The sequence below is a fragment of the Cucurbita pepo genome, chromosome LG05 (assembly GCF_002806865.2).
Source record: "Cucurbita pepo subsp. pepo cultivar mu-cu-16 chromosome LG05, ASM280686v2, whole genome shotgun sequence".
NCBI lineage: Eukaryota > Viridiplantae > Streptophyta > Magnoliopsida > Cucurbitales > Cucurbitaceae > Cucurbita > Cucurbita pepo.
In genome coordinates this window covers 2594416-2619672 of record NC_036642.1, presented here as the reverse complement: position 1 = coordinate 2619672, position 25257 = coordinate 2594416, and the positions used below count along the sequence as shown (strand labels likewise).

Sequence of the window (25257 nt, the reverse complement as noted above, 5' to 3'; positions counted from 1 at the left end):
GGATGTAACGGAAATGCACCCACGCGCCACGTGATGCTCCCATTGGAACCTAACCTAAAGTAACCCTAACCCTAACCACCAAAGAATGTTCACAACCAAAACCAACCTATTATACATTGAAAACAAAACCCAAATCTTAGTAGTTCTTCCCAATTTTGGTCGTGTTTGGAATAACTTTTTAATTAGTCATTTCAAACGTGTCGTTGCTAGGTAAATTTTTATCACTTAAAGACGTTGAAAATAGTCTTTAACGAGGATTAGAATGCAACTTTATATTATACTAATAGGTCTGGACATAGGGGAAATTGTACTCTCGAGTTGACATAGAAATTATATAAAAACTGAAAATTAGTGAGATTTGTTTGAAATGGGGAAAAAGGAGAGTTCAAATCAATATAAACATCCAAATTATCCATGAATCTCAATGACCATGAATTGGAAATTGACACGGAAAAAAATATAAAGTACTATGAATTTCACGTAAACTAGAATTTGAATGAACAATGTATTAAAATTTATGTTCTTGATGTGCACCAATCAAAAGAGACCAACTTTCTGGCTGACAATAGAACTAAGAGTTCAAGCTTCGTGTTCGTAAATGAATAGAGAATATACCAGATGAGGAGAGGAAACCACGCACATTCACGTAAGAGAGACAGACTTTCTAACTAACAATTGTATTAAGAGTCCAAGCTTCGTGTTCGCAAATGAATAGAGAATATATCAGGTGAGGAGAGGAACTCATGCACATTCACATAAGAGAGAAACTTTCTAAATAACAACTGAACAGTCCAAGCTTCGTGTTCGCAAATGAATAGAGAATATACCAGGTGAGGAGAGGGACTCATGCACATTCACATAAGAGAGACAAACATTTTAACTAACAACTGTCCAAGCTTCATGTTCGCAAATGAATAGAGAATATACCAGGTGAGGAGAGGAACTCATGCACATTCACATAAGAGAGACAAACTTTCTAACCAACAACTGAACAGTCCAAGCTTCGTGTTAGCAAATGAATAGAGAATATACCAGGTGAGGAGAGGAAAGGAAACCATGCACATTCACATAAAATAATATGTGTATATATATATATATATATATATATAAGAAAGCAAACTTTTATATAAAGCGGCAACGTAATCCCAATAAAAGCTCATCAATCAGATCTAGGGAAGCTACTATTTCCAACTTAAAAGCTCGAGGAAGCTACAATTTGAATATGGATTTGTTCCAGTCGACAAAAATGGAGATCCAGAGATGTCATAGATCATGAGCTTTTATAGAGAGAAAAAACATGCAACATAAAAATGCAGAACTTTAGGATAAAAATACAGAACTAATATGTTAGATAAGGAAGCCTAATCGGACAAATGTAAAAATGCAGAACTATAGTGAACTTACAGCACTATCACTAGTTATGGAGCCTATTCCACACGGAGGATAATAAAGCAGCAAGCATATCTTATGTATGCAACGTTGTTTAGTAGTACCGTGAGCCAGTGTCATAAACTCGTCCCCCGGGATATGCCCCTCTAGCATCCAAATTAGGATCCCATCCAGAATTCCCAAGAAACCGAGCTCGTTCTCTGAAGGAATCGAAATGTTCAGATTCATAATTTTGATGTGCTTGTCCAGCCGCAGGTAAGTTTGTAACTCCACTATTGCCACGAGGATCACCGGGGCCAATGCCCCCATTCATGTAATGATCCATTATTCCTTTCTGGTACTGATGTTGTCGTGCACTTGATTCCCTTTGAAGCAACTCGTCCCGACGACCAGCATGCCGAGCTCGAAGTGCTGCCAATTGTTCCTCATACTGAGCATTGATTGCCATAATTCTCTGAAGATGTGCATCAAAATGAAGTATGTTAGATAAAGACGATAAGAAAAAACAAGAATGCAGCTCATAATAACGAAAGTGAAATGGGAATATACAAATATACCTCTCTATGTCGAGCATTTTCCTCATCCTCTGCATCATTTTGTTCCTTGGCCAATTTGATTATGTCATCGATAAATTTCTGCTCAAGACCGTCAAAATTCTGTGGCAGCAGACCATCCCCAAACCTATTTTCCATGTTTTTTCCATGGGATTGAGATCTGGGGTCGCTATTGCTTCCTTTCTCAAGAACCAATTTTGAATTAGGTCTCTGTCCTTGAAAGTATGATCTTGTGGCATCACCCCCTTGACCTATGTTAAACAAACATATTTCTCACTACAGGAATTCCAAAAACTTTGTTTGACAAGAAAAGGCAAAATCCTTCCCATGCCATGGAGAATTGATACAACCATCTAAATGATATAATGACGAATTTAGCAATGAAAACGAAAATATCTGAGTGGGGGTAAGGTAGTAAAGAATTTAGGATAAACAATGACCAAAAATCAGCTCTACCAATAAACAGTTAACAGCCTGATACTATGAGGAATATCACACCATTCAACCATTATGAAAGGTAGGTACATTGATTTGGCATCAATGAATCATTTTATTACTGTTACACATGTATGGAACCCTAGCTAATTGAATTATCTACATACTATCATCTGACATTGGCTATAAATGTATTTTTTGGATAAGCCCCACAATACTTGGAGTCTAAGATTTTCCTTTCAAGCTAACATTGGAAAAAGGGGAGGAAATGAAACAACAGATCAAATTCATATGCTCTCCAAGTATAGCTGACAAACATTAAAAGCATTCAATGCACGGGTTTGAAAATGAAAAACAATTCTTGATAGTTTTTGAGAAGAGAATGATGAATCTAAAAACATTAGAGGTTACATTTCTTATTCAATAACAATCTGATAATTCATCTTATATCCACGAATTATATCATTTAAAAGTAAACTTTATAAGTATATAAGCTATAAGGTAGTTAGTCATGTTGTTAACTTCACTTTTCATTTTCCCAAGGAAAAAACTCAACATAGAATAGCAAGCACAGGTGGGAATCAAAGAATGTTGAAATTGATTTCAATAAACAAGCACGTAGGATTGTTTGTTTTCCATTCTCTTGAAGAAGGATATTGTAATGTATAAGTGCAAAAAACGATTTCTGAAGAAAACAAGTGCAAGCAAACTATTAGTGACAGGAGTAACAATACACACACTATTAATGCTTGCCTTCATTGAACATGTGAGAGGCCATAGAGTTTGGCATCTTCGACTCATCTCTTTCCCATCTCCATTGATCCTCATTTTTTGAAGCTACAAATGAATTCTCTCTTTCGGGAGTGAAGGCTTCCAACCGTCCTTCAAAAGGATCAGGGTGGCTTTGTTCCACCCTTTGACTAGGAACGTGATGCATTTGAGAACCAGAATATGAGTTTAGTCCTGAATCAGAATATTGCCCCTGCTGCCTCATTGTTAAGAACACCTGTAAAACAACAAAAAATTCAGTTCAAGTCACATTTTCAAGGAGATCTATCAATCGATCAATAAAAATTTGAAACCAACTATCCCCAATTCCAAACCGACCCCTACCTCAAACGAACAAACAAAAATGCTGGAGCTGAATGAATTATAACAACCGAATGTATCGTGGGGGTGATCAAAATGAAGAAAGTAGAAAGGTTTGAGTAAGTTCTGTAAAATATCAAGAAAAACGCCTTTTTTTCCTCCATAATTTGATAGCAAAATGACTAATTCTAGCTGACTATATGTGAAAATACAGAGTTCCAGACAGTGAACAGGCATAAACACATATTTAGGTCATTCTGTGTCTTCAAGCACTCTCCAATGAATTAGCTCCCCGACATTAGGATAAAACGTTATTCCTTTCCAAGCTCCCACGCAACCTAAATACTTCGGGAACATAATCCTCAAACTCAAATCATTTAAACCGAATCAAAGTAACTAACAGCCCAATATTTAAGATATTTTTGAAACTGAAGTGGCCATGACGTCGTATTCAAATACTTCAAAGCTAGCTCACTTTCCGATGAATATACACACGAACACTTGCAATAACACCATTTTCAATACCTCGACAGATAAAAACAACTACAAGAAACACGAATTCATGGACCAAGAAGCAGCAGATGCGCAATTATGAACCCTAATCATTACTCAAGACCGAAGGCGACGCATGTAGAATGATACGATATAGTAGCAATTATTGCAGACATAGCAGAATTTCGATCGAACGCATAAAAATTTCAAGAACAGAACGTCGTTGTACCTAATATGATCTTTTCTACAATAGTCAGCCTATCTTCTCAATGCTGAAATCGGAGTTCGCAGCGTCTCAGCGAAGTGGAGGTGGCAGATGAGAACAATCCAATTCGGGTCGTGTCAGATCCGGAGCGCGCCCGTATAATGACCCGCTAATACAAAACCCTCGCAGCCCTTGATTTGTTGGAGATCCCGCCTGTAATGTTTATTTACTCTCTAATTTTATAATTTAGTCACTAATTTTAAAAAAAATAAATATAATTTTAACAAATTTATGGTCTTAGTTGATTAATTAAAAAATAATTACTTTTTTAATTTCTATTTTTTTCCTTTTTTTCATTTTATTTTTTCTCTCGGTCGCGATTGATTATGTCATTACAGATAAATTTCATTTCAATATCATTATAAGGATCTTCGTCATGATGTCATCATGAGGTCATCTTCCATAAAGTTGGGTCGTTATTCTAATCAAACTATTTCTCAAATTGATTATGCTTGAGACTCAAGTCATTGTCTTCTCGATCATCGACTCTAACCCTGTTGGACCAATTATACTGCATTTAGTGAAACTCACATGAGTTGACCCCAACGAGTTTTAGCCGTTACTCGTTTGAATTGTTTCTCAAATGGATCTTGATTGATCGTGGTCGAGGCTCGAGTCAATGTCTTCTCGACCATTGGTTGCCTCCAGTATGATCGGTCATATTGCTTTTGGGGTCAACCCTAACAAGTTAGAACTCTTTGATCGGGTTAGCCCTATTTCTTAAATGGATCTTGATTGATCGTGGTCGAGGCTCGAGTCAATGTCTTCTCGACCATTGGTTGCCTCCAGTATGATCGGTCATATTGCTTTTGGGGTCAACCCTAACAAGTTAGAACTCTTTGATCGGGTTAGCCCTATTTCTTAAATGGATCTTGATTGATCGTGGTCGAGGCTCGAGTCAATGTCTTCTCGACCATTGGTTGCCTCCAGTATGATCGGTCATATTGCTTTTGGGGTCAACCCTAACAAGTTAGAACTCTTTGATCGGGTTAGCCCTATTTCTTAAATGGATCTTGATTGATCGTGGTCGAGGCTCGAGTCAATGTCTTCTCGACCATTGGTTGCCTCCAGTATGATCGGTCATATTGCTTTTGGGGTCAACCCTAACAAGTTAGAACTCTTTGATCGGGTTAGCCCTATTTCTGAAATGGATCTTGATTGATCGTGGTCGAGGCTCGAATCAATGTCTTCTCGACCATTGGTTGCCTCCAGTATGATTGATCATANATCAATGTCTTCTCGACCATTGGTTGCCTCCAGTATGATTGATCATATTGCTTTTGAGGTCAACCCTAACAAGTTGGAACTCTTTGATCGGGTCAGCCCTATTTCTTAAATGGATCTTGATGGACCATGGTAAAGACTTAAGTGTAATGATCTTCTCGATCATAGGTTGACCCTCGTGTGGGATTGAGCAGAAGGGTTGTTATCGACTCGAGTCATTCTCGTATGGCTCGAGTCTCAACGCAGTTAGTCGATATCCATTTGAGAAATAGTTGAGCGAGTAACAATCCAACCTTGTTTGTCTATCGTACTCAATAAACCTCGTAAATTACAATAAATTTTACGACGAATTATTGAGAATAATTTTTGTTAGGTTTTTTTTTTTTTTTTAAAATAAAATACAAGAGAAACATTTATTCCATATTTAATTTAAATAAATAATTGAAATAACGAAAAAATACAGTTTCTGTAAACTTTAGCGAACAAACGAGCTGTAAATTCAACTTACAACACAGAGAGGTTTTTCTATTTCTCTATCTTCCCTTTTCTGTTAATTCCCAGGTCAGGCGATAAAGCGAGCAATTTGGGCAGACGTATATAAGAGAAGCACCCGACAAAATGGAAGGTAGCAATCTTCATTATGCTGGAGAAGTCTCATCATTGAGTTTTATGCACCAGGATCGTCAATTTTGCTTGCTATGGATCGCTCAATTCTCAGGTTCAGGCATCGCCTCCTCGCTTGGCTTCATCGATCTCGTTCTGGTACCTCACTTTTCCGCTTCGATTCCTGCTTTTTCTGTGTTTGTTATCTTCGATTTTTAACGAGTTGGTGATTTGTAAGCGAATTTTATATTTGATCGATTGTATTCTGTGAAGCTTTCAAACTTTGATGTTTGTGGTTGAATTACGAGGCCTGTCTTGTAGCTTGGTTCTGTACTGTAATGTAATTTGGAAATTTGACGTGATGTGGTACTGAACGTTGACTGCATTTTCTTATGATATTTTTCTGAGCGAAATTACTAAAGGATTTTTGCTTAGCCTAAAATTTATGCAACAATAATCGTATGAATTATCGGAGAACGCATTTCACTTGAGGAATTCATCGTTCAAATGTTTTTAAATCTCGAGTAATTGTGCACGGTATTTTCCTTGCCTCATTTTCTGATGTTAGTCCAATTGGAGTTGGCTAAACGCGTTGACGAGCTGCTCTTAGTTGATTCGAGTCATATTACATATCCAATCATACACATAGAAGCATTATACAATAGGCGTTTTTCTTTATGTTTTTTGTGATGATATGTTTGTCCCTTTCTGCATTTTTCGGCTCTCTAAAATCCATCTGCTTTAGATCATCATCATATCTTTATCATCTGTTTTTCTGCTGTGAAGATCTCTTATTTTTCTATGTGAAAACAAGTACCTAAATATAACTCTCTTTGGCTTTCCATTTCAGTGCCAGTATTAAATGTGAAGCGTTTTCGGTACAAGGAAATAAAGAGGGCAACCAGTGGGTTCAACAGAGTTGTCTACAGCAATTCTCGGAGTTCTGCTTATAATGCTAAATTTCAAGATGGCAGAGTAGCATTGGTAAAAGAATTGAGATCTTTGAGTGACAATGGCTTCATCACAGAAGTGCAGCTCCTTGGACGCTTGCACCACCGCCATCTTCTTACATTGAGAGGCTTCTCCACAGGGCATAAAAGGTTTGATGACTCTTGATATAATCGTAATTTTACCCATAATTGTAGAAGTTACTGGTATTATTAAACTAGTTTTGGAAGAAACATTTGTGTTTTGAATCCTGTAATATAAAAATAATGCACATTAGGCCATTTAGAGAAACCTCCACTCGCCCCCCTCTTGCATTATATGGTGATGTTGCCTTGACAGCCTCAATTGAATGAGGACAGTCTTGGCTTCAACTGTGTTTGTCAGAGACTTGTCCCTGACATGGATGGTTTGAGGAACATAACACTGAATAAAACAAATGCAGCGTGCAGTAGTGGATAGTGCTCTCTTTAGCATCGCATTGTTCATATATATGGCTACCTTTACACTGACTTTGGCTAGTCACATCGGGGCTCCAATGCCCATGCAACCATCCGAGTATATGGACTGTCACCTTGCATTTCCCTAGAAGTCTGTAGAGTTTGAGCAGAAGTGTCGATTATAGTATTGCTATTCCCAATGCAGCTTAAAGTGTGTCAGATGCCAATAATCTTGACACTTTGTTACATGATTGTTTACCCGTACCTGACATTATTACTTTATGCATACCCGGATGCAATGTAGTAGAATAAGCCTCGATGACATAAATCTATCATTCTGAAGGTTGGATTATTTGAATAAATGTTGGGATATTTTGATCAAGTGAAAGAATTCGAGCCATAAGATAGGTTGTACGGAGTAGAACAAGTGCAAAGTCCGATCATCAAGAAGAAGAAGAGTAACCCCACTTAAGAATTTGTCAAAGGCTCAAATAAAGTTAGTCTAATCAAAACATTACAACATACAGGAAGCAATCTTTAAGCATTTTTTATATGGACTTGTTCTGTCTCAGTTATCATGTGCGTCTATTATATAATACAATTCATACCTGTCGTTTGACATTTCAAAATTTCCATTTTTCCCTTTTGATTCTATGCAGATTGCTCGTGTTTGACGAGATTGGACATGGAAGCTTGAGGGATCATCTTAATGGTATCATCGAGAACTGAGTTGATTGAATGCATACTTTGTGCACGTTTGTCTTATGTGATTGAATCACGATGGTCTTCTGTGACAGATCCTCTCAGGACTCCCTTGAGTTGGAGGCTGAGGCTACAAATAGCCGCAGGTGTAGCTGCTGCACTGGTGAGTTCTCTAACTTTAACAACATTGTCACTTGATATATCACAAGCTCCTCAGAACCTCTTGTATACGCTCACTCAAAACATTTACAAAAAGACAGTTAAATTATCTTTGATGCAGGAATACTTGCTTCTTTTCACCAATCCCCCAATGTGTCACGTATCCATCAGTTCAAGCACTATCATTTTAGACGAAAATTTCACTGCAAAGGTACCAAAATTATCTTTTCGAGTTTCCTTCGCTCGATTTTCAGTAAAACCGAAGCAGAACTTGAAGCATAAAATGTTTTTCTTCCTTTTACTTGCTCAGATATCTGATATTGGCTTTCACTGCACCCCCGCAAACATTAGTGACTGTCCGGATGCATCAAATTCAGATGGTTAGTTTAGCCAATACAAGAACTGCTCAAGATTGGCATCATCACTCTCCAGATTATAACTGTTCCTTCTCTTTCCATTACTGCAGATTTTAAAGATCAGAAATGTGGAAACCTTATCTACCAGCTTGGAGCTCTAATCCTGGAACTCGTTACCGGACAATCATCAGATGGAACAAGCGCCGACCTTATCAACTGGATCGAAGGGACGAACTTTGCCATGTCAATGAACAAGATGATCGACCCCGATCTCGGAAACAGTTTCGACTACAAAGATGCAAGAAACCTTCTATCAGTAGCAAAGTTGTGCATAAAGTCCAGAGAAAAGCCAAGATTCTCCATTCCCCAAATTTTCCGGTATCTGCAGAGTAAAGTATATGCGCCTAACTGCTAGTATCTTCTTCTTTCTTCTGTTTTGTTCAATACTTATTTTTATATCCACGTAAATTGATTAATTTTATTAGGAAAAAATCTGTTATTTTGTTTATTTATAAAGTTCATATAAGATAACCTTGTTCATTAAAATACGACCCATTGCATATTAAGATGTATTTTAATATCTATTTGATTGAAAAATATAATTTTTAATTAATATAAAAACTGACAGTTCAACCTATAAAGCACCAAAAAATAAAACATTGATTCTCATGCTATTTTCCAAAATAAATGGCAAGATTCTCACTCTTATGACAATATTAAATACTACATTGTTACATTTGTCATCAAGCTTATTATTTTCATTAAATAATTTGCTCTGCCTACCTTTTCAAGAATGGAAATATTTAAATCATAAATTGTCACACTTATATCATACTTTTCATTATATATTGTCATTTGCATTTAATAAAGCTACTATATGAAGCATATTGCTTTATGTTATAATTTTCCTAACTCGCATGTATTTAATTTAATGATAGTTATAATACAAGTATAAATTCTACAAATTTTAAAGATGTTAATATATTATGATTAAAGTACACCGTACATAAGCTCTTATAATAAATTAAATATATACCATTTTTTAAACTAAAAATAATAATAGAAATTATTTTTCAAAATGCAAATTTTAAGGAAAAAAAAAAAAAAAGAATTTCGATGTCATTACGCATATTTACGAAATTAACCCTTTAAAAAAGTTGAATGACATGGGGCAGATGGGTGGCATGCATGGCAATGCATGCATGGACCCCATAACACTTTTTTAGGATGACATTTTGGTAATAATTATGGCAATTTATCCGTCCGCCGGCCTTTATTTATTTATTTTTTGTCTCCACTTTTTTTTATTTTTAGATGATGAACACGACTCTCCACAATAGTATGATATTGTCCACTTTGAGCATAAGGTCTCGTGACTTTACTTTGGACTTTTCCAAAATACCTCATGTCAATAAAGCGAGTATTATTTGATTATAAACCTATGATCATTCTCCAAATTAGTCTAACATAATATTCAGAGTCATGCCTTAAACTTAGTCGTGCCAATAAATTGGTAAATTCTCAAATGTCAAACAAATGACTAAAAAAAAAAAAGGAGTCAAGCCTCCTCAAAGACAGTAAAAAATGACTAAGACTCCAAAGGAGTCAAGCCTCGATTAAGGGAAGGCGTGCTTTGTTCGAGGTGAGGTGTTGGATGATGAAAGTCCCACATCAGCTAATTTAGGGAATGATCATGGGTTTATAAACAAAGAATACTATCTCCATTGGAGTGAGACCTTTCGGAGAAGCCCAAAACAAAGCTATGAGAGCTTATGCTCAAAGTGGACAATATCATATCATTGTGGAGAGTCGTGTTCGTCTAACCCGATGTCAAACTTTCATCATCCAACCGTAGACATTGGTAGGATAAATTTAATCAGATTAATGCTTTAAATATTTGTTGCATAAATGCACTTCCTATGAAATAAAAGAAAAATGTAGCAGGAAGGGGTATATATGTAATTTGGCCCAGACAAAAAGTGGATCAAGAAATTATATATATATATAGGTCTCTTTTTTTTAAAAGAATCTCCAACAGTAGCTGTATTTAATATTGAATAATTTTTAATTTATTTTACGAAAAATAATATCTAGGTTTTTTGTTCGCCTTTTCGAATTTAAATTAATTTCCTCATTAAAAGGAAAATGGTCCCTTCTTCAACCAATCACTAATTTTCAAACTGCCTCGTATGAAAAAAGAAAAATACATTTAGTTTTTAAATATCTTAATATTAAAAAAAAAAAATAAATAATTATATATAAATATATAATATCTTGTAAAAGCCAGCTCTAACCTCACGTGTTAGACAAACAAGGGTCACTCTCACGTTCCAATCCATGACATCACGCGCCAATTTTTCTTTATTTTTTAAAAACTTTTTTAAATAAAATAAGTTATAATAATTATACTAACTTTAACTCATAATCTACATTTATTGATCAATTAATTAGAATTAAAATTTCAAATACTAAAATAAATTAATAATATTTAAACTTTAAAATATATTTTAAGAGAGATAAAAATTTGGAAATAATAATAACAAAAATTGTATTAGTACGGAACTAATGATTGTCTTATTATTATTATTATTATTATTATTATTATTATTCATTAGTGAAGCTATCCCTAACCATCAACCGAACCGCCGGCTCGGATCCCGGACGGCACAATCCACGCGCCATCGCGCGTTTCCTTCAACTTTTAGAGAAAAAAAAAAAAACCGGGAATCACCGTTTATAGGTAAACCTATATTCCCGGTAATGCCGGTAAACCCGGTGTCAATGTTCTACAATGCGCCGCCAGAACTTAGATCTAACGGTCCAGCGTGCATTATCCGTACACGCTTAACCGGGCCGTCAAACTTCAAAGACTGAAACAAAAGAGGGAAAAGAAAAGCTCGTCGGAGAGAGACAGATAAACGTTCAGATATCATTTCGCGTAAATCGCTTTACATTGTTAGAGAGAGATTGGATTTTTTTGTAGAGAGAGAGAGGGCGGAGTTTTATTTCTGGTTTGTTTTTTTCCTCCTCGAGCTTTGTTTGATTGTTAAGGGAGCTTTGAAGATTGTCTCGAACTGTTCATACTTTTCTTTTCTTTTTTGAGGGAAAGAAGGCTAAAAGTTGTTGTTTTTGGTTTGGGTAAAGGAAGTTTTTCTTTCTACTGGTGAATTTTTGTTCGGAATTTCTTTTTAGTTATTTTTAGAATCGAGGAATCGAGAATCTCTGCTAGGGTTTTGGGTATTGTTGTGTTGCGGACTACTTTTGAAAGTCTGGTATTGGACTTCTGTAGCGAATTGAAATGCCTGTTTGGAAGTGTAATTCGTTGGAAATTTAACTCCGATCTTGAAGTTTTTGGTTTCATCTTTCAATTGAAGTGCTGAATAAATGGACGTTGATTCGTCGATGGTTCCGGAGGCCGATCACGATCCGGCGGTGCAGAATCACACCACTGTTTCTGCTGCTGCTGGAGTGGATAGGGATCAGCTTAGGGAGCAACCTCAAGCTGGCGGTGGAACTCCGCCGCAGTCTATGTCATCGCTTCAGCAGCAACAGACCGCCGTGCAGATACAGCAGAGCACGGTTGTAGGGCCAAGGCTTGCGCCTATGTACTCAGTAGTGAACGCGATAATTGAAAAGAAGGAAGACGGGCCGGGGCCCCGGTGCGGCCACACCTTGACGGCTGTGGGGTCTGTTGGCGAGGAGGGGACTCCGGGATACGTTGGACCGAGGTTAATATTGTTTGGTGGTGCCACTGCGCTCGAGGGCAACTCTGCTGCCTCAGGAACTCCATCATCAGCTGGAAGTGCGGGAATCCGTACGTTTTCTTTCCTCTTAATTATACTCTTCAATTGTTGAAGTTATGTTCGGAAAGTGGTTTTTGACGGTATGTGTTATATCACTGAGTCTTTTAAGCTCAAATTTCTCCTAGCTACTGGTAGCGTTGGTGGGGGTTGCTGCCTTGTTGATTGTTCTGTTAAAACCCTAGTTTCACCATTCCCCCAACCAGATTTAGTGTATTGGTGTATCGCAAGGAGTCTATCGTTTGAAGCACACCTGTACTGGAGTTGCATTCTTCTGGAATTTAAATGATGTGGTTTCTTGAAATTCAAATCTGCATTGGCATATGGGCAATTTGCAATCTAATTCCCATTTCAAACATATCTAATCGGGAAGTTAAACCCTTCTGTTTTATTAAGGGCGTGAGGTTGCTGGTTATGTTTGAATTTCTGATCCATTCTTCCTGTAATTTAATCTTTTGTAAAATTTCTTTGTGATTATTCAAAATACAAAAAAGAAATAAAAAAAAAATTGTGACCCAATGGGGAAGTTATCGTCCAAGTAATTGTTGAATTTTAATTCCTGTTGGTTTAGTGTGCTAAGTTTCTTGTTCACAAGGATGGATATAATTAAGGATATAAGTTTCCATGTGAGTTAGTGATGCTTCGGTGGTTCTTTTGGATCTTATTGGACTTGGTTGTGCAACTGATATGTTTCAGCAAGTTTGTAGTTTACATAAGAGGCAAAGCTTGTCACTTTTTAATGCTGTGCGTACCATGTAATTTCCCTGTGTTTAGGGTATCAAATAGAGTGGATAAAACCTAATGCTGCCTCACCTTATTTCGGAAAATTGATCAATGCTGCCATTTTGTGACTTTTCTTTAACACACACTAGTTCATGTTGCGCTTAAGTTGTTTCTTTTCACTTATGGCCAATATTCTGTTGTCTAAATCTCTGATAAATACTTTAATCTAGTGAAACTAATTTGTCTCGCAAGTATGCTATCTGCTTGCCAAAGAATTCAATGTTTGACTAGGTACAGCTCAAGATATTCAAACTGTTTTTTGGTTAATAAATTATGTTAGCAGAGCAGGCAGCTTTAATTCCACTTCAGTTCTTTAAGCTCCAGTTGGATCTCATGGGGTCAAATGTATAACAACTCTGCACATGGGTTTTGAACCAGAAATTTGCTTATGTTTAACGCTGTGAACTATGCTTATTTTGTATTTCCTGTGTTGCAGGGCTTGCAGGAGCCACCGCTGATGTGCATTGTTACGATGTTTTAACTAATAAATGGTCCAGGTAAGTCCAGACTTCATCCTTCCATCTCCCTTATCTTCATTTAACAAAACTTTCCTTGTCGAATATCTTTGTAGAATTACTCCACTTGGAGAACCACCTACGCCAAGGGCTGCACATGTGGCTACTGCTGTGGGAACTATGGTAGTCATTCAGGTCAGCATTATGAAATTTCTGATTTAAGTTTGCATAATTTACGTGGTCATGGTTCTGTTGGTTCTTCATTATGTATTTCTTACCTTTGTTATGATGCAGGGTGGAATTGGACCAGCTGGTTTGTCTGCTGAGGATCTTCATGTTCTTGACCTTACACAGCAGCGTCCACGATGGCATAGGTTAGAATTTGATGATGTACTTTATTCAATTTTAGATATTTTTATATGACATGCCTTGTATGACTCTTTTCCTATAGAGTAGTTGTGCAAGGCCCTGGTCCAGGACCACGCTATGGACATGTAATGGCTCTAGTGGGGCAGAGGTACCTAATGGCAATTGGTGGTAATGATGGTAAGTCGTACTTCTTTGTAATTCTTTGTATGTTCATTTAACGCAACCAATTGTTTTGATTTTTCTGAATCTATATATTAATATTTTAATTTTCGATGACACGTTGGTCTGTGTTTTAGGAAAGCGGCCTTTGGCTGATGTGTGGGCACTCGACACTGCTGCTAAACCTTATGAATGGCGCAAGTTGGAACCAGAAGGAGAGGGTCCACCTCCGTGCATGTAAATCCCCTTCCTCTTGGCTTTGTTGTGGTCTGTCTTCTTTCATTGTGTGCTTTTCCCAACATTTCTACTTCTTTATGTTATCACGCGTGATAACCTTTTATTGGAGTGTGATCTGTGTTTGTAATTGTATATGATGTTCTGATATATCATTATCCGATTTTATATCCTCTTGCTAGGAAGCATGAAGGCTCTTTGATGATAGTTGATGTTTCCAAGTTTTCCATGATCATGCTTTGGTTGTGTATTTCCTCATTATTTTTATTTTTTTTTTGTTCTGAAGCAATTGCCTTTATATCCACAGAGAATGTGTGGACTTTATTTGTTTGTAATTGCAATACACCATGTTATATTTGACTTTTGGTATTGTTTGTTATAATTCTAACTCATGTTTTGACATGTAAACGTATTCTATTTGACCTGCTTATATTTATGGAGTTGCACTTTTTATGCCAACACATTTTCTGAGTCCAAGTTCATTCATGTTATTAAATTCGTCAATAATCTTAATTTTTTTTTAAAAATTTATTAAATCTCACAAGATACATCATTTTCTTCTCTGGATCATGTTATTTTCTTGCTGAACTGTAGTTCGCTGTTTTGGAACATTATTAGTTTTGGCCCTCATTTGACACTTCCGATATCACTAGGTATGCAACTGCTAGTGCGCGATCTGATGGTCTTCTTCTGCTATGTGGAGGGAGAGATGCTAATAGTGTGGTGAGTGAAAAAAAATCTTTGTTGCGTGGCACTTGACTTTGTTAAATGGTTCAACGTGGGATATCCTGTTATTCATTTGGTCCTGTCTTGTGTAGATCCTTAGCACTTGTTACCATGCTATTCTTCTTCTGTGGTAACAGAGTTGTAGATTTAAGTTGAATATTGATTCATGTGGTTGAATTTGCAATAACTTTTCCTTGTGGGTGAGTGGTTGAAATTAATATTATTAGTTGATATCATGGTTTGTTTAGGTAGTAACTCCTGCTATACGATGGGTCAAGAGAAGATAAACCTAAAAATAGATGGAACAGAAGAGAGCATAGTCAGTGGGTAAAATAGATAAGAGCATTGGCACCTATCAATAGATAGAAAATCCCAAATTACTCGGAACTCTGGTAAAAATACATTAAAGATAAGTATTTACTAAAGGTGCCAAGATATTATGATGTGAATCCTAATGTAATTAATCAATATGCATAAATCACAAGATCCTAAAATCATAAAAGGTTTTCCTTTCTTACCAAAAATATTTATTAGTAATCTCTTATCAAATTCTTTTATTTATTAATATCTATGATTTACATTTATGTTGTTTATAAAATTAGTTGAGGTATGCACAAGTTGACACAAATATTCATGGTTATAATAGAAAGAGGTTTGACTTGCAAGCTAGATGCTATCAGAAATGGATAAAATATTTCACCAGCACAACCTCAGAGTTGCATTTTCTTTGACATAGAATGCCTCGATTTATTTTATTTGACTTGGAAGACTCATATCACTGCAAGGAATTCGTATGAGACATTTGTTTATTTGATTCTCTAAAGAAAGAAAAGGGGAAAGAAGTCTTTGCCTTAGCTAAAGCTATTTTATTCTTAAAATATTTTGAACTTGTATTGAATGTGGTTAACTTTCTTCTTACTTTTGGTCTCCGTTCCTGCAGCCATTGGCAAGTGCGTATGGACTTGCTAAACACAGAGATGGTCGTTGGGAATGGGCAATTGCTCCTGGTGTCTCGCCATCTCCTAGATATCAGCATGCTGCTGTGCGTTCAATCATCTATTATTTTCCATCTTGCTCTCTCTCTCTCTCTATTTCAATTCACTTTCTGCTCTTCCTCTTATTTAGGTATTTGTCAATGCACGACTCCATGTGTCTGGAGGGGCCCTTGGTGGTGGGCGCATGGTAGAAGACTCATCAAGTGTGGCAGGTAAATCAGTAGTATTAAGTATGAGGTATTTTTCCCTTTCCGCAAGTATACTGTGAGGTTGTTGTTACCATTGCAAGATATGTTAGCATGAATAGCGGCCTTTATTAATCTACCTAGGTTGGGAAGACTACTTGACATTGGGCTCTAGTTGAGAAGCTAAAGCATCATGAGTGGTTGTGTTATCGTCACTTCAAATTTGGACTTGATTAAAAATGAGCTGCAGTTACTGCTGTTGTCTTTGTTCGTTTTTTATATCTAATTTACCTAAGTTATTACAAATTNTTTTTTTTTTTTTTTTTTTTTTTTTTTGGAACAATGACAAGACTTTTCATCATCCAAAATAGCAAAAGAGGTGCCCTTAAGGGTACTAGAGATTACTAAAAGAGCTTCTATTGTGTTCAAATGCCTTCCATTTCCACAGATCTTAATAGAATTTGGTTTATGTTGGCTTAAAAAAAGAAGTTTCTATTATATTTAAATCGTGTTAGCATTGGTTTTTTTTTCTCTCTTTCTTTTTTGAAGTTGTTTAGGCCTTTCTTCATGGCATACTGTTGTTGCTTCCTTCTCTATGTTAACATGATTATTTATGTGTGTCTTTTAGTCCTAGGACCTCTTGCCTTCGGAAGTCTTACAAGGTTCTCATTTTATTCTGTTTACAGTATTGGACACTGCAGCAGGTGTTTGGTGTGACATAAAATCTGTTGTTACCTCTCCCAGGACAGGGAGATATAGTGCTGACGCAGCAGGTGGTGATGCTTCTGTAGAATTAACTAGGCGTTGCAGGCATGCAGCTGCTGCTGTGGGTGACCTAATTTTCATTTATGGTGGTTTACGCGGTGGTAAGTTATAGGAGCTTTTTATTTATCCATTTGCATATGCATATTCTTCTTGTTTTTCAAATTGATAACATATAAGGGTTTTCATAGAAAGATGAATGGCGTAGCCAGGGAAGATATGAAATAAATGAAAATTTTACACACCCTTCTTCTTCTGATAAAGAAGTATAATACTTACAGTTTGCTGATTACTATTTAAAATAAAAAGCAACTAAATAGTATTGCAGTGAGGCAAAACATGCTATCAGGAATGTAGAAGTCTCCTGAGCTGAACTTCAATATTTCACATTTTTATGTTTATGGAAACCTAAGCTAGATTATTTTTCCAGTTGTGCATTTTGTCATTAGCATTTTGTCATTAGGATTTACTGACACAAAAAGTGGATTATAATGTAATTATGATGATCATAGCGGCAAGAATAGGTTTAGTATGAGTCCAATGGGCGACATGATCTCAGCGACTCAGACAATCTGGTAACATGCATCATTATGAGTTCACTTATTGCACATCCATCGACACTGAGATGACCGATGAGATTCTAGCTTTGGATGCAAAAACTGTTATGAGTGTTATTCTATAAAAGGTTACAACTTTTTAATATTTGTCATGTTAACGATTTGTTCATAGAAGCAGTAGATTCCGAATGTCTGAAGGGCTGGAACACTGATATAGTATTTTGTTCATGAGATTTCACAGAGGTTCTGTACCTCAAAATTCTTAATGCATGGCATGTAATATTTTTCACATATCCCACAGGAGTATTATTAGACGACCTTCTAGTTGCTGAAGATCTTGCTGCTGCTGAAACAACAAGCGCAGCTTCACAGGCAGCGGCAGCAGCAGCTGCTGCATCTGGGCAGTTACCATCCAGGTATGGGTTCACTGATGAAAGAGCTAGACAGACGATGCCAGAAGCTGCTTCTGATGGTTCAGTGGTGCTGGGAAATCCTGTCGCTCCCCCTGTAAATGGTGACATGTACACTGATATAAGTACTGAAAATGCAATGCTCCAAGGCCAGCGGTTAGTAAATCTTCTCTAGATGAGATTCTCAATTCTAAATTTATATCGAAATGTCTCTACTCAGAATCCTGAAACTGGAAGTACAATAATACTGCACAGGCAAACGAGTAAAGGTGTTGAATATTTGGTTGAGGCAGCAGCAGCAGAAGCTGAGGCTATCAGTGCTACATTTGCTGCAGCTAAGGCAAGGCAAGTCAATGGGGAAGTTGAACTTCCTGATAGGGATCGAGGGGCTGAGGCTACTCCAAGTGGGAAACAGATTTCTAGCTTGATAAAGCCTGATTCTACTGGATCAAATAGCATTGTTCCTGCTGGAGTTAGGTTGCATCATAGAGCTGTTAGTATATACTACAATTACTACTCTGGATATTAGACGGTCTTTTTTGATATATAAGTGGCAGTGAGCTAAAGATGCTGTGCTATATATTTTATCACTTGTGTTATTAGGTGGTTGTTGCTGCTGAGACTGGTGGAGCACTAGGTGGCATGGTCAGGCAACTTTCAATCGATCAGTTTGAAAATGAAGGTCGGAGAGTAAGCTATGGCACGCCTGAGAATGCAACTGCAGCAAGGAAACTATTAGATCGTCAGATGTCCATCAACAGCGTGCCCAAGAAGGTATTCAAGCATTGGTTCATTATAATTTAGGTCCTGTTGAAATTATTACTGAATTATTCTGTGTTGAGTGTGCATTATAGCTACAGTGAAACATTTAATATCTTCCAAGCATATTTGCTATAACTTGTAGAAGAGCTTTGCTATGAGCTTATGGTGAATTTTGCTCTTAAATGTGAACTTGCGGTGCCACTTGGTTCTATATATTTATCTTTCAACTCGATGCAGTTTAGAAAATTTTCATAATTTTAAATTAGGTTATCAATCGCTCACTTATGATCTTTACAAAATAATGAATTGTCATCTGTAGATTGTATAAATAACTTCTCCTACAACTTGAAATCTCCTTTATCCAACATCCTACTCAATCCACTCAACATGTATCCCACAATCTCAATGAGAAAAGGGGAGAAAAGTTCACACTCTCAACCCCTCGTCTCCTTACAAGAAATGCCTACGGCTGCTTTTAGCCTTTAGTTGAAGAAGATTATACTTTCACTTAATTGCTAGTGCTCAATTATGCATTTTTGACTTAATATGATCTTCTTGGTTTAATATAGCTTGCTTTCTTCTCTTATCTTTTTCCAGGTGATAGAGCACCTTCTAAAGCCTCGTGGTTGGAAACCTCCTGTCCGCCGGCAATTTTTCTTAGACTGCAATGAAATAGCTGATCTTTGCGATAGTGCTGAGAAAATATTTTCAAGTGAACCTAGCGTTCTACAGCTCAGGGCTCCTATAAAAATATTTGGTGATCTACACGGTCAATTTGGGGACCTAATGCGCCTCTTTGATGAGTATGGTGCACCTTCAACTGCTGGGGATATTGCGTAAGTAAAGGATTGTTTGGAATATTCTGTAAAGACAAATTTGAATCTTCAATAATCTTTTATTCAATCTATTTTCGTGATATCTTTGATGAACAACTGTCAGATATATCGATTATCTCTTCTTAGGAGATTATGTTGACAGAGGTCAACACAGCCTTGAAACTATAACCCTCCTACTTGCTTTAAAGGTACTCCAGTGATGTCACTTATGTTAGTCAAATACCAATCTGTCACATACTATGCCTTGATAGACTGATTTTTTATACACTTCTACTGCAGGTTGAGTATCAGCAAAATGTGCATTTGATACGTGGGAACCATGAAGCTGCAGATATCAATGCTCTTTTTGGCTTCCGGATTGAGTGTATTGAGCGGATGGTACTATCGTCGTACACCCGCATGCTTTAATGTTTCATTATATAAACTGTTTATATCGATTAATTTCATTCTTACTGAACAGGGAGAGAGGGATGGAATCTGGGCATGGCATCGGATTAACCGGTTATTTAACTGGCTTCCTCTAGCAGCTTTAATTGAAAAGAAGATAATTTGTATGCATGGTGGTATCGGTCGGTCCATAAATCATGTGGAGCAGATTGAGAATATTCAACGCCCAATTACAATGGAAGCAGGTTCAATTGTCCTCATGGATTTGTTGTGGTTAGTGCTTGTCTATGCAGTTGTTTTCAACTCTTTTGACTAGCTGAGTAGTGATCTAATATATCTCTGGAATGCTGTTCTGTTTAACTCTTTGGACACGCTAGTATACTCATTTCATGTATTAATATGACAATCTACAGGTCTGACCCTACAGAAAATGACAGTGTGGAAGGACTGCGGCCAAATGCTAGAGGTCCAGGTTTAGTCACTTTTGGGGTGAGTGTTAAATGTTCTTAATATGGAGGAAACTCATCTGGATCATCGTTTGACTTGTTAGCACATCGGCTAATTATTTATTTTTGAAAATTTGCAGCTTTAAGGTCACTTGAAGTAGTTTCTTAATGTCTAATGTTAACTACATATCTATTCACTTCAGTTTGGAATTCTGTTAACAAATGTTGATTGAATCTCTTTTGAACTACAACGGATGAATTGATCATTACTGTAAAATGCTCTCATGGAATTGTTACTGCAGCCTGATCGTGTCATGGAATTTTGCAACAATAATGATCTTCAGCTGATAGTTCGTGCTCACGAATGCGTCATGGACGGTTTTGAACGTTTTGCTCAGGGGCATTTGATTACACTTTTCTCGGCTACAAATTACTGCGGTATTCTTCTTGCTCTACCCATCTTATTTCTTGGATCTGTGGACATTTTGTTGATACTATTTCGGTTCACGCTTACAGGCACTGCAAATAACGCTGGAGCTATTTTAGTTCTCGGTCGAGATCTTGTTGTTGTACCGAAGTTAATTCATCCTTTACCACCTGCAATGACTTCCCCAGAGGCATCACCAGAACGTCATTTAGAAGATACTTGGATGCAGGTGCTGTTGATATGTTCATTCATAACGATTTTCTTCTTCTCCTATATGTGTACATTGTCAATATTGATTCTATTATATTGGTATTCTGTGAGATCAGGAGCTGAATGCCAACAGACCTCCAACACCAACTCGAGGCCGCCCTCAAGTAACCAACGACCGGGGTTCCCTTGCATGGATATAGAGCATCGCCTGACACGTCTCTTAATTTATATCAAGTCTTGCCTCATGCTGCTACCACTATGGCTGTTCTGGTGTAATGTACAGAACAGACGCCCCCATCTCGGAGTACCAGAGCTTGTGTTCGTTGCTCTAATGGATACACAAAGGCTGGAGTTCCAATATTCACACACCTTCAATAAGCCATGAAATTGATTGTATAGGTTGGAGAACCAGGTTTCTGGTGGCAGTGTTCAAAATGCTTGATACGCTACAAGACGTAGTGCATCACGTACCGTTCGATATCGGATCACAAGCAGGTGGTTTTTTGCTCCAATAGGTTTTACCAATGGTAATATTACAATTTTTTTTTATGGTGTCTATTATTTTCCCCCATTTTTAGAGGGCAGATTTTAAGTTTAGATATGGTGGTGGGGTGTGATTTTGCTTGTATCATAGAGGTTGTTGTTTTGTTTCTTTGTACAATGTAATTGTGTGGAGTTGTCATGTCAAGAGATGGGAAGTTTTGTTCTCAATTAATACTCTATTTTTCTCCCAATTTATACATTTTATTAAATCATGTTATAAAATAGTCGAAGGTGAAAGGTATCGTTTTATATTTTATATTTTATATTATAAAAGGGTTATTGTGAGATCCCAGATAGAGATCGAAACATTTTAATGAGGGTGTGGAAACTTCTCAAACGCGTTTTAAAAAGCTTGAGGGAAAATTTGAAAGGGAAAGTCCATAAGGAGAATATTTGTGAGTCAGATATTGGGCGATGTGGCAACGAGGAGGCTAAGTCCCAAATGGGGTGACAGTGTATCAACAAGGACGCTGGGATTAGATGAGGGTGGATTAGGGGACCCATATCAGTTGGAGAAGGGATCGAGTGTCAGCGAAGACGTTGGGCTCGGAAGAACAAAACATTCTTTATAAGAGTGTGGAAACCTCTTCCTAGCATACGCGTTTTTATAAAGGTGTGGAAATCTCCTCCTAAGGAACACGTTTTTCCCTTCTTGAAAGTGAAAGCTCAAAGAAGACAATATTTACTAGCGATCCGTTCAAGTCATTACAGTCATACAAATTGCTAATTCAAGTGATACAATCTTATTGTGACTCGATGAACAAAGCTTTATTTGCTATGAAAATTCATAATTAAACTTCAACTCTCTATTTACCATATTCTCTCGTTTTTTCAACATTGACGTCGTGATATCGATGATAAAAATAAAAACATTTAAGATATTTATTTGCATTGGGAATAAAGACGTAAATATATGAACTNAAAAAAAAAAAAAAAAAAAAAAAAAAAAAAAAAAAAAAAAAGAAAACTCCAAATGAGTGTTGGATTATGATGTTGCAAAAATGGAAGACCAATTCGTACAGACTGGACGCATATTCAAACCCCATTGGCCAAAAAATATTTATATCAATTATTAAAAGAAGACAAAAAAACCCATGAAAATGTATGGGTCAACATCAGTCTCCTTTGATTTTTTTTAATTCTAGAATTCCTAATTTTAGTTCATTTTCCATCGTCTTCTTCGATGGCCCTCTCTCTTATTCCTTATTGGGTGCCTGAGATTTAACAATTCAAAATAAATTTGTATGGAGATTTGCGGCGGCGGCGGCGGCGGCGGTGGATCAGGTGGTGGCAATGCAGCAGTGCTCCCGGAGAAGAACAAGAGACCTTCTTGGCACTTTACAGCAATTCGATAATGGAACCAAACACTCTCCTCTGTTCCCTCTCACAACCTTAATTTGCTGTTTCTCATTCGCTGTTTCATTGTCTATCACCTGATTTTCTTGTCGGCCAATTGGGTTTTTAATTCCGGTGGGTTTTGATTGCCAGTAGTACTCGTATGGATTCAGAGAAGCCGCCGCAAGCGACGGAGGACGCGTTGGGAGTGACTGTGACAGTGGAGCATCTTTTTCCTCCGGCCACGCCGGATTCCGATTGATCAACCCATTAGGTTTCTTCATCATCATTGCTAATCGGTGGAAGTTCATAACAGAGCTCGACAGTATCGGAGTCTTCTCCATCGGAATTTCCAATTCCTCGGCTTCCAAATCGTTCTCCTCGTCTTCCGATTCTTTCACTTCCTCAAAATCCCCAGCAATTAATTCTTCAAACTCGTCTTCTTCCTCTTGAACGTTTAATTTCGCCGGAGTAGTAACAAAAGAGAGAATCAGACGCCCATCCCGGCGTTCTGCTCGGAAGTTTTTCTGAGACGGAACAGAGCAGGCGTCGAGAATTAACCGACCATTTTCCCGGCGGGACTGAATGGAAACAGAGCCGCCGTCAGAGGAAGTGAGAGAAGAAATCATCGGAGGAAAAGACCTCGGCGGCGTTTTCTTCCGGCCAAATTTAACCGGCTTCCATTGAAATGGGTACTCTGTTTTCATCATCTCGCCGTCAAAATCTCCAGCCTCCGACGACGAGTACGACGAAAACCCATCGGAGCCAGACTCAGACCCGAGACTCTCAGTACAAATTAAAAGACTATTTTCACCAAGAGAGTTAGTTGATTTCTTAACAAGAGGATGAACATAAGGAAGAACAGGGGATTTAGGAGCATCAGAAACAGAGTTCTGAAACAGAATCGACCTCCAAGAATCCAAATCCTCTTGTTTTCGAGACTCCACCTTGTTCTTATGATCTTGTGGAACAGAACACGAAAACCCAACTCTCTGTTCAAAGGACGAGGAATGAGCAGCCGACAAAGCTTGAAAAGAGGCAGTTTTGCTGATCGCCGGAGATCCATGGCGAGTGATCCACTTAGCAGAAGACATGTCGGCGGAGAGAGTTCTCCTCAGGGAAGGAGGTGGGTCAATGGGTAACTGAGTATTATGGGAGGGGAGAATGGTAAGGATGCCCTGTTTCTGAAAGGACTTGCAATGGTTGAAGGAGTTCATCAATGGAACAGAGTCCGCCATTGTTGGAAACAGAGGAAGAAGAAGATGAGACGATAAATAAAACAAAAAAATGAAGGCTGAAGCAGAGGAGGCTTAGCAAAGAGTAGAGGACGGGGAAGAGGGTATTTGTAGGGGAAAAAAATGACTTCCAGCATCGTCGGTGCTCGTGGGTCCCGACTTGGTCCCGCCATTACAGATTAAATAGACATCTTTAATTTCAATTCTTATAATCACCGATCCCTTAATTTAGATGTTGATTAGCTGCCCCACCAGACGAGTACTAGAACTCAAAATTGACTCGATAACCTTAAAATTCTTCTACACCATAGTTCCACGGGAGTTAACGAACCGACACATCTCGAAAAGAAATACAAGCTAATTCAATTAATTAAAAGGTTTAATTTAATTATTTAATTAAAAACTAAAACTATATAGATTAAAAGAATATTATATATATATATATATATTACCATTTTTGTGTAATTTATTTTTATAAATATTATTTAAAATGTGAATAATATTTTATTGGACATCAATAATTATTTAACGGACGCGTATAGCCGTCTAATAATAATAATAATAATTTTAATATTACAATTAAAATGGTCAATATTGTTCCAGCTCAGTTGTAAAATTACCAATCTACCCTTTGTCTTTTAGCATAAAATTTATGGCAATATTTTTCTCGAAAAAAAAAAACCGATAATTAGCTCCTCTAAATTATAAACCCTAAACTTTGAATTTAATTAAATAATTCGTGGTTTATATTTAACCTTCGAAAATAATATTAAAAAATTTAGAGATAATTTATAAAATCATCACGTTTTTTTCTATATGTTAATGATAAAACTATTTTTTAAAAATATATTAATAACGATAAAAGTATTTTTAAACTTTTTAGAATAGACGGAGGATATTAATTAAAAAATTAAAGGGAATTTAAAATAAATATTTAAATATTTAATTTTTTAAATATAAAATGTGGTTGAGGGGTTTGGCGCAATTC

The 25257-nt window shown here is 37.0% G+C and overlaps 4 protein-coding genes across 5 annotated transcripts; 2 read left to right on the top strand and 2 right to left on the bottom strand.

Annotated features, from left to right (window-relative positions):
- Positions 1–1168: 1168 nt before the first annotated feature.
- Positions 1169–4356, bottom strand: LOC111794350. Of its 2 annotated transcripts, none has more exons than XM_023676308.1 (4): positions 4189–4356; positions 3132–3384; positions 1947–2194; positions 1169–1843 (listed from the first exon to the last, which is right to left on the bottom strand). In XM_023676308.1, exons 2-4 carry the CDS (start codon positions 3370–3372, stop codon positions 1484–1486), a joined length of 849 nt encoding a protein of 282 aa, XP_023532076.1. In that variant the 5' UTR covers positions 3373–3384; positions 4189–4356; the 3' UTR covers positions 1169–1483. The 2 variants fall into 2 exon arrangements, with proteins under 2 accessions (XP_023532076.1, XP_023532077.1); XM_023676309.1 differs by lacking the exon at positions 4189–4356 and adding an exon at positions 3993–4159.
- A 1580-nt stretch (positions 4357–5936) lies between these two features.
- On the top strand, positions 5937–9214 carry LOC111794739 (probable receptor-like protein kinase At1g49730). Its single transcript, XM_023676869.1, has 7 exons — positions 5937–6210; positions 6902–7151; positions 8096–8148; positions 8234–8301; positions 8419–8508; positions 8608–8677; positions 8764–9214. The coding sequence occupies exons 1-7, from the start codon at positions 6147–6149 to the stop codon at positions 9066–9068; spliced, it is 900 nt and encodes a 299-aa protein (XP_023532637.1). The 5' UTR covers positions 5937–6146; the 3' UTR covers positions 9069–9214.
- Positions 9215–11542: 2328 nt separating this feature from the next.
- LOC111795200 (serine/threonine-protein phosphatase BSL3-like) lies at positions 11543–21911 on the top strand. Its single transcript, XM_023677490.1, has 21 exons — positions 11543–12467; positions 13673–13733; positions 13808–13886; positions 13986–14065; positions 14143–14237; positions 14357–14456; positions 15107–15176; positions 16120–16221; positions 16305–16386; positions 17046–17225; positions 17980–18244; positions 18344–18581; positions 18692–18862; positions 19448–19686; positions 19790–19874; positions 19966–20064; positions 20147–20346; positions 20487–20562; positions 20822–20957; positions 21036–21175; positions 21273–21911. Exons 1-21 carry the CDS (start codon positions 12038–12040, stop codon positions 21354–21356), a joined length of 3012 nt encoding a protein of 1003 aa, XP_023533258.1. The 5' UTR covers positions 11543–12037; the 3' UTR covers positions 21357–21911.
- Positions 21912–22658: 747 nt separating this feature from the next.
- LOC111794697 (protein FAF-like, chloroplastic) lies at positions 22659–24411 on the bottom strand. Its single transcript, XM_023676806.1, has one exon. It carries the CDS (start codon positions 24270–24272, stop codon positions 22980–22982), a length of 1293 nt encoding a protein of 430 aa, XP_023532574.1. The 5' UTR covers positions 24273–24411; the 3' UTR covers positions 22659–22979.
- Between the last annotated feature and the right edge of the window lie 846 nt (positions 24412–25257).

Coding starts and splice junctions, on each gene's coding strand:
- LOC111794350 (XM_023676308.1), bottom strand. CDS start 3,372: ATGAGGCAGCAGGGGCAATATTCTGATTCAGGACTAAACTCATATTCT. Junction 2,195..3,131: donor CTCTCACATGTTCAATGAAG/GCAAGCATTAAT, acceptor TGTTTAACATAG/GTCAAGGGGGTGATGCCACA. Junction 1,844..1,946: donor AAAATGCTCGACATAGAGAG/GTATATTTGTAT, acceptor GCACATCTTCAG/AGAATTATGGCAATCAATGC.
- LOC111794739 (XM_023676869.1), top strand. CDS start 6,147: ATGGATCGCTCAATTCTCAGGTTCAGGCATCGCCTCCTCGCTTGGCTT. Junction 7,152..8,095: donor TTCTCCACAGGGCATAAAAG/GTTTGATGACTC, acceptor GATTCTATGCAG/ATTGCTCGTGTTTGACGAGA. Junction 8,509..8,607: donor ACGAAAATTTCACTGCAAAG/GTACCAAAATTA, acceptor TTACTTGCTCAG/ATATCTGATATTGGCTTTCA.
- LOC111795200 (XM_023677490.1), top strand. CDS start 12,038: ATGGACGTTGATTCGTCGATGGTTCCGGAGGCCGATCACGATCCGGCG. Junction 13,734..13,807: donor TTAACTAATAAATGGTCCAG/GTAAGTCCAGAC, acceptor ATATCTTTGTAG/AATTACTCCACTTGGAGAAC. Junction 15,177..16,119: donor GGAGAGATGCTAATAGTGTG/GTGAGTGAAAAA, acceptor CCGTTCCTGCAG/CCATTGGCAAGTGCGTATGG.
- LOC111794697 (XM_023676806.1), bottom strand. CDS start 24,272: ATGGCGGACTCTGTTCCATTGATGAACTCCTTCAACCATTGCAAGTCC.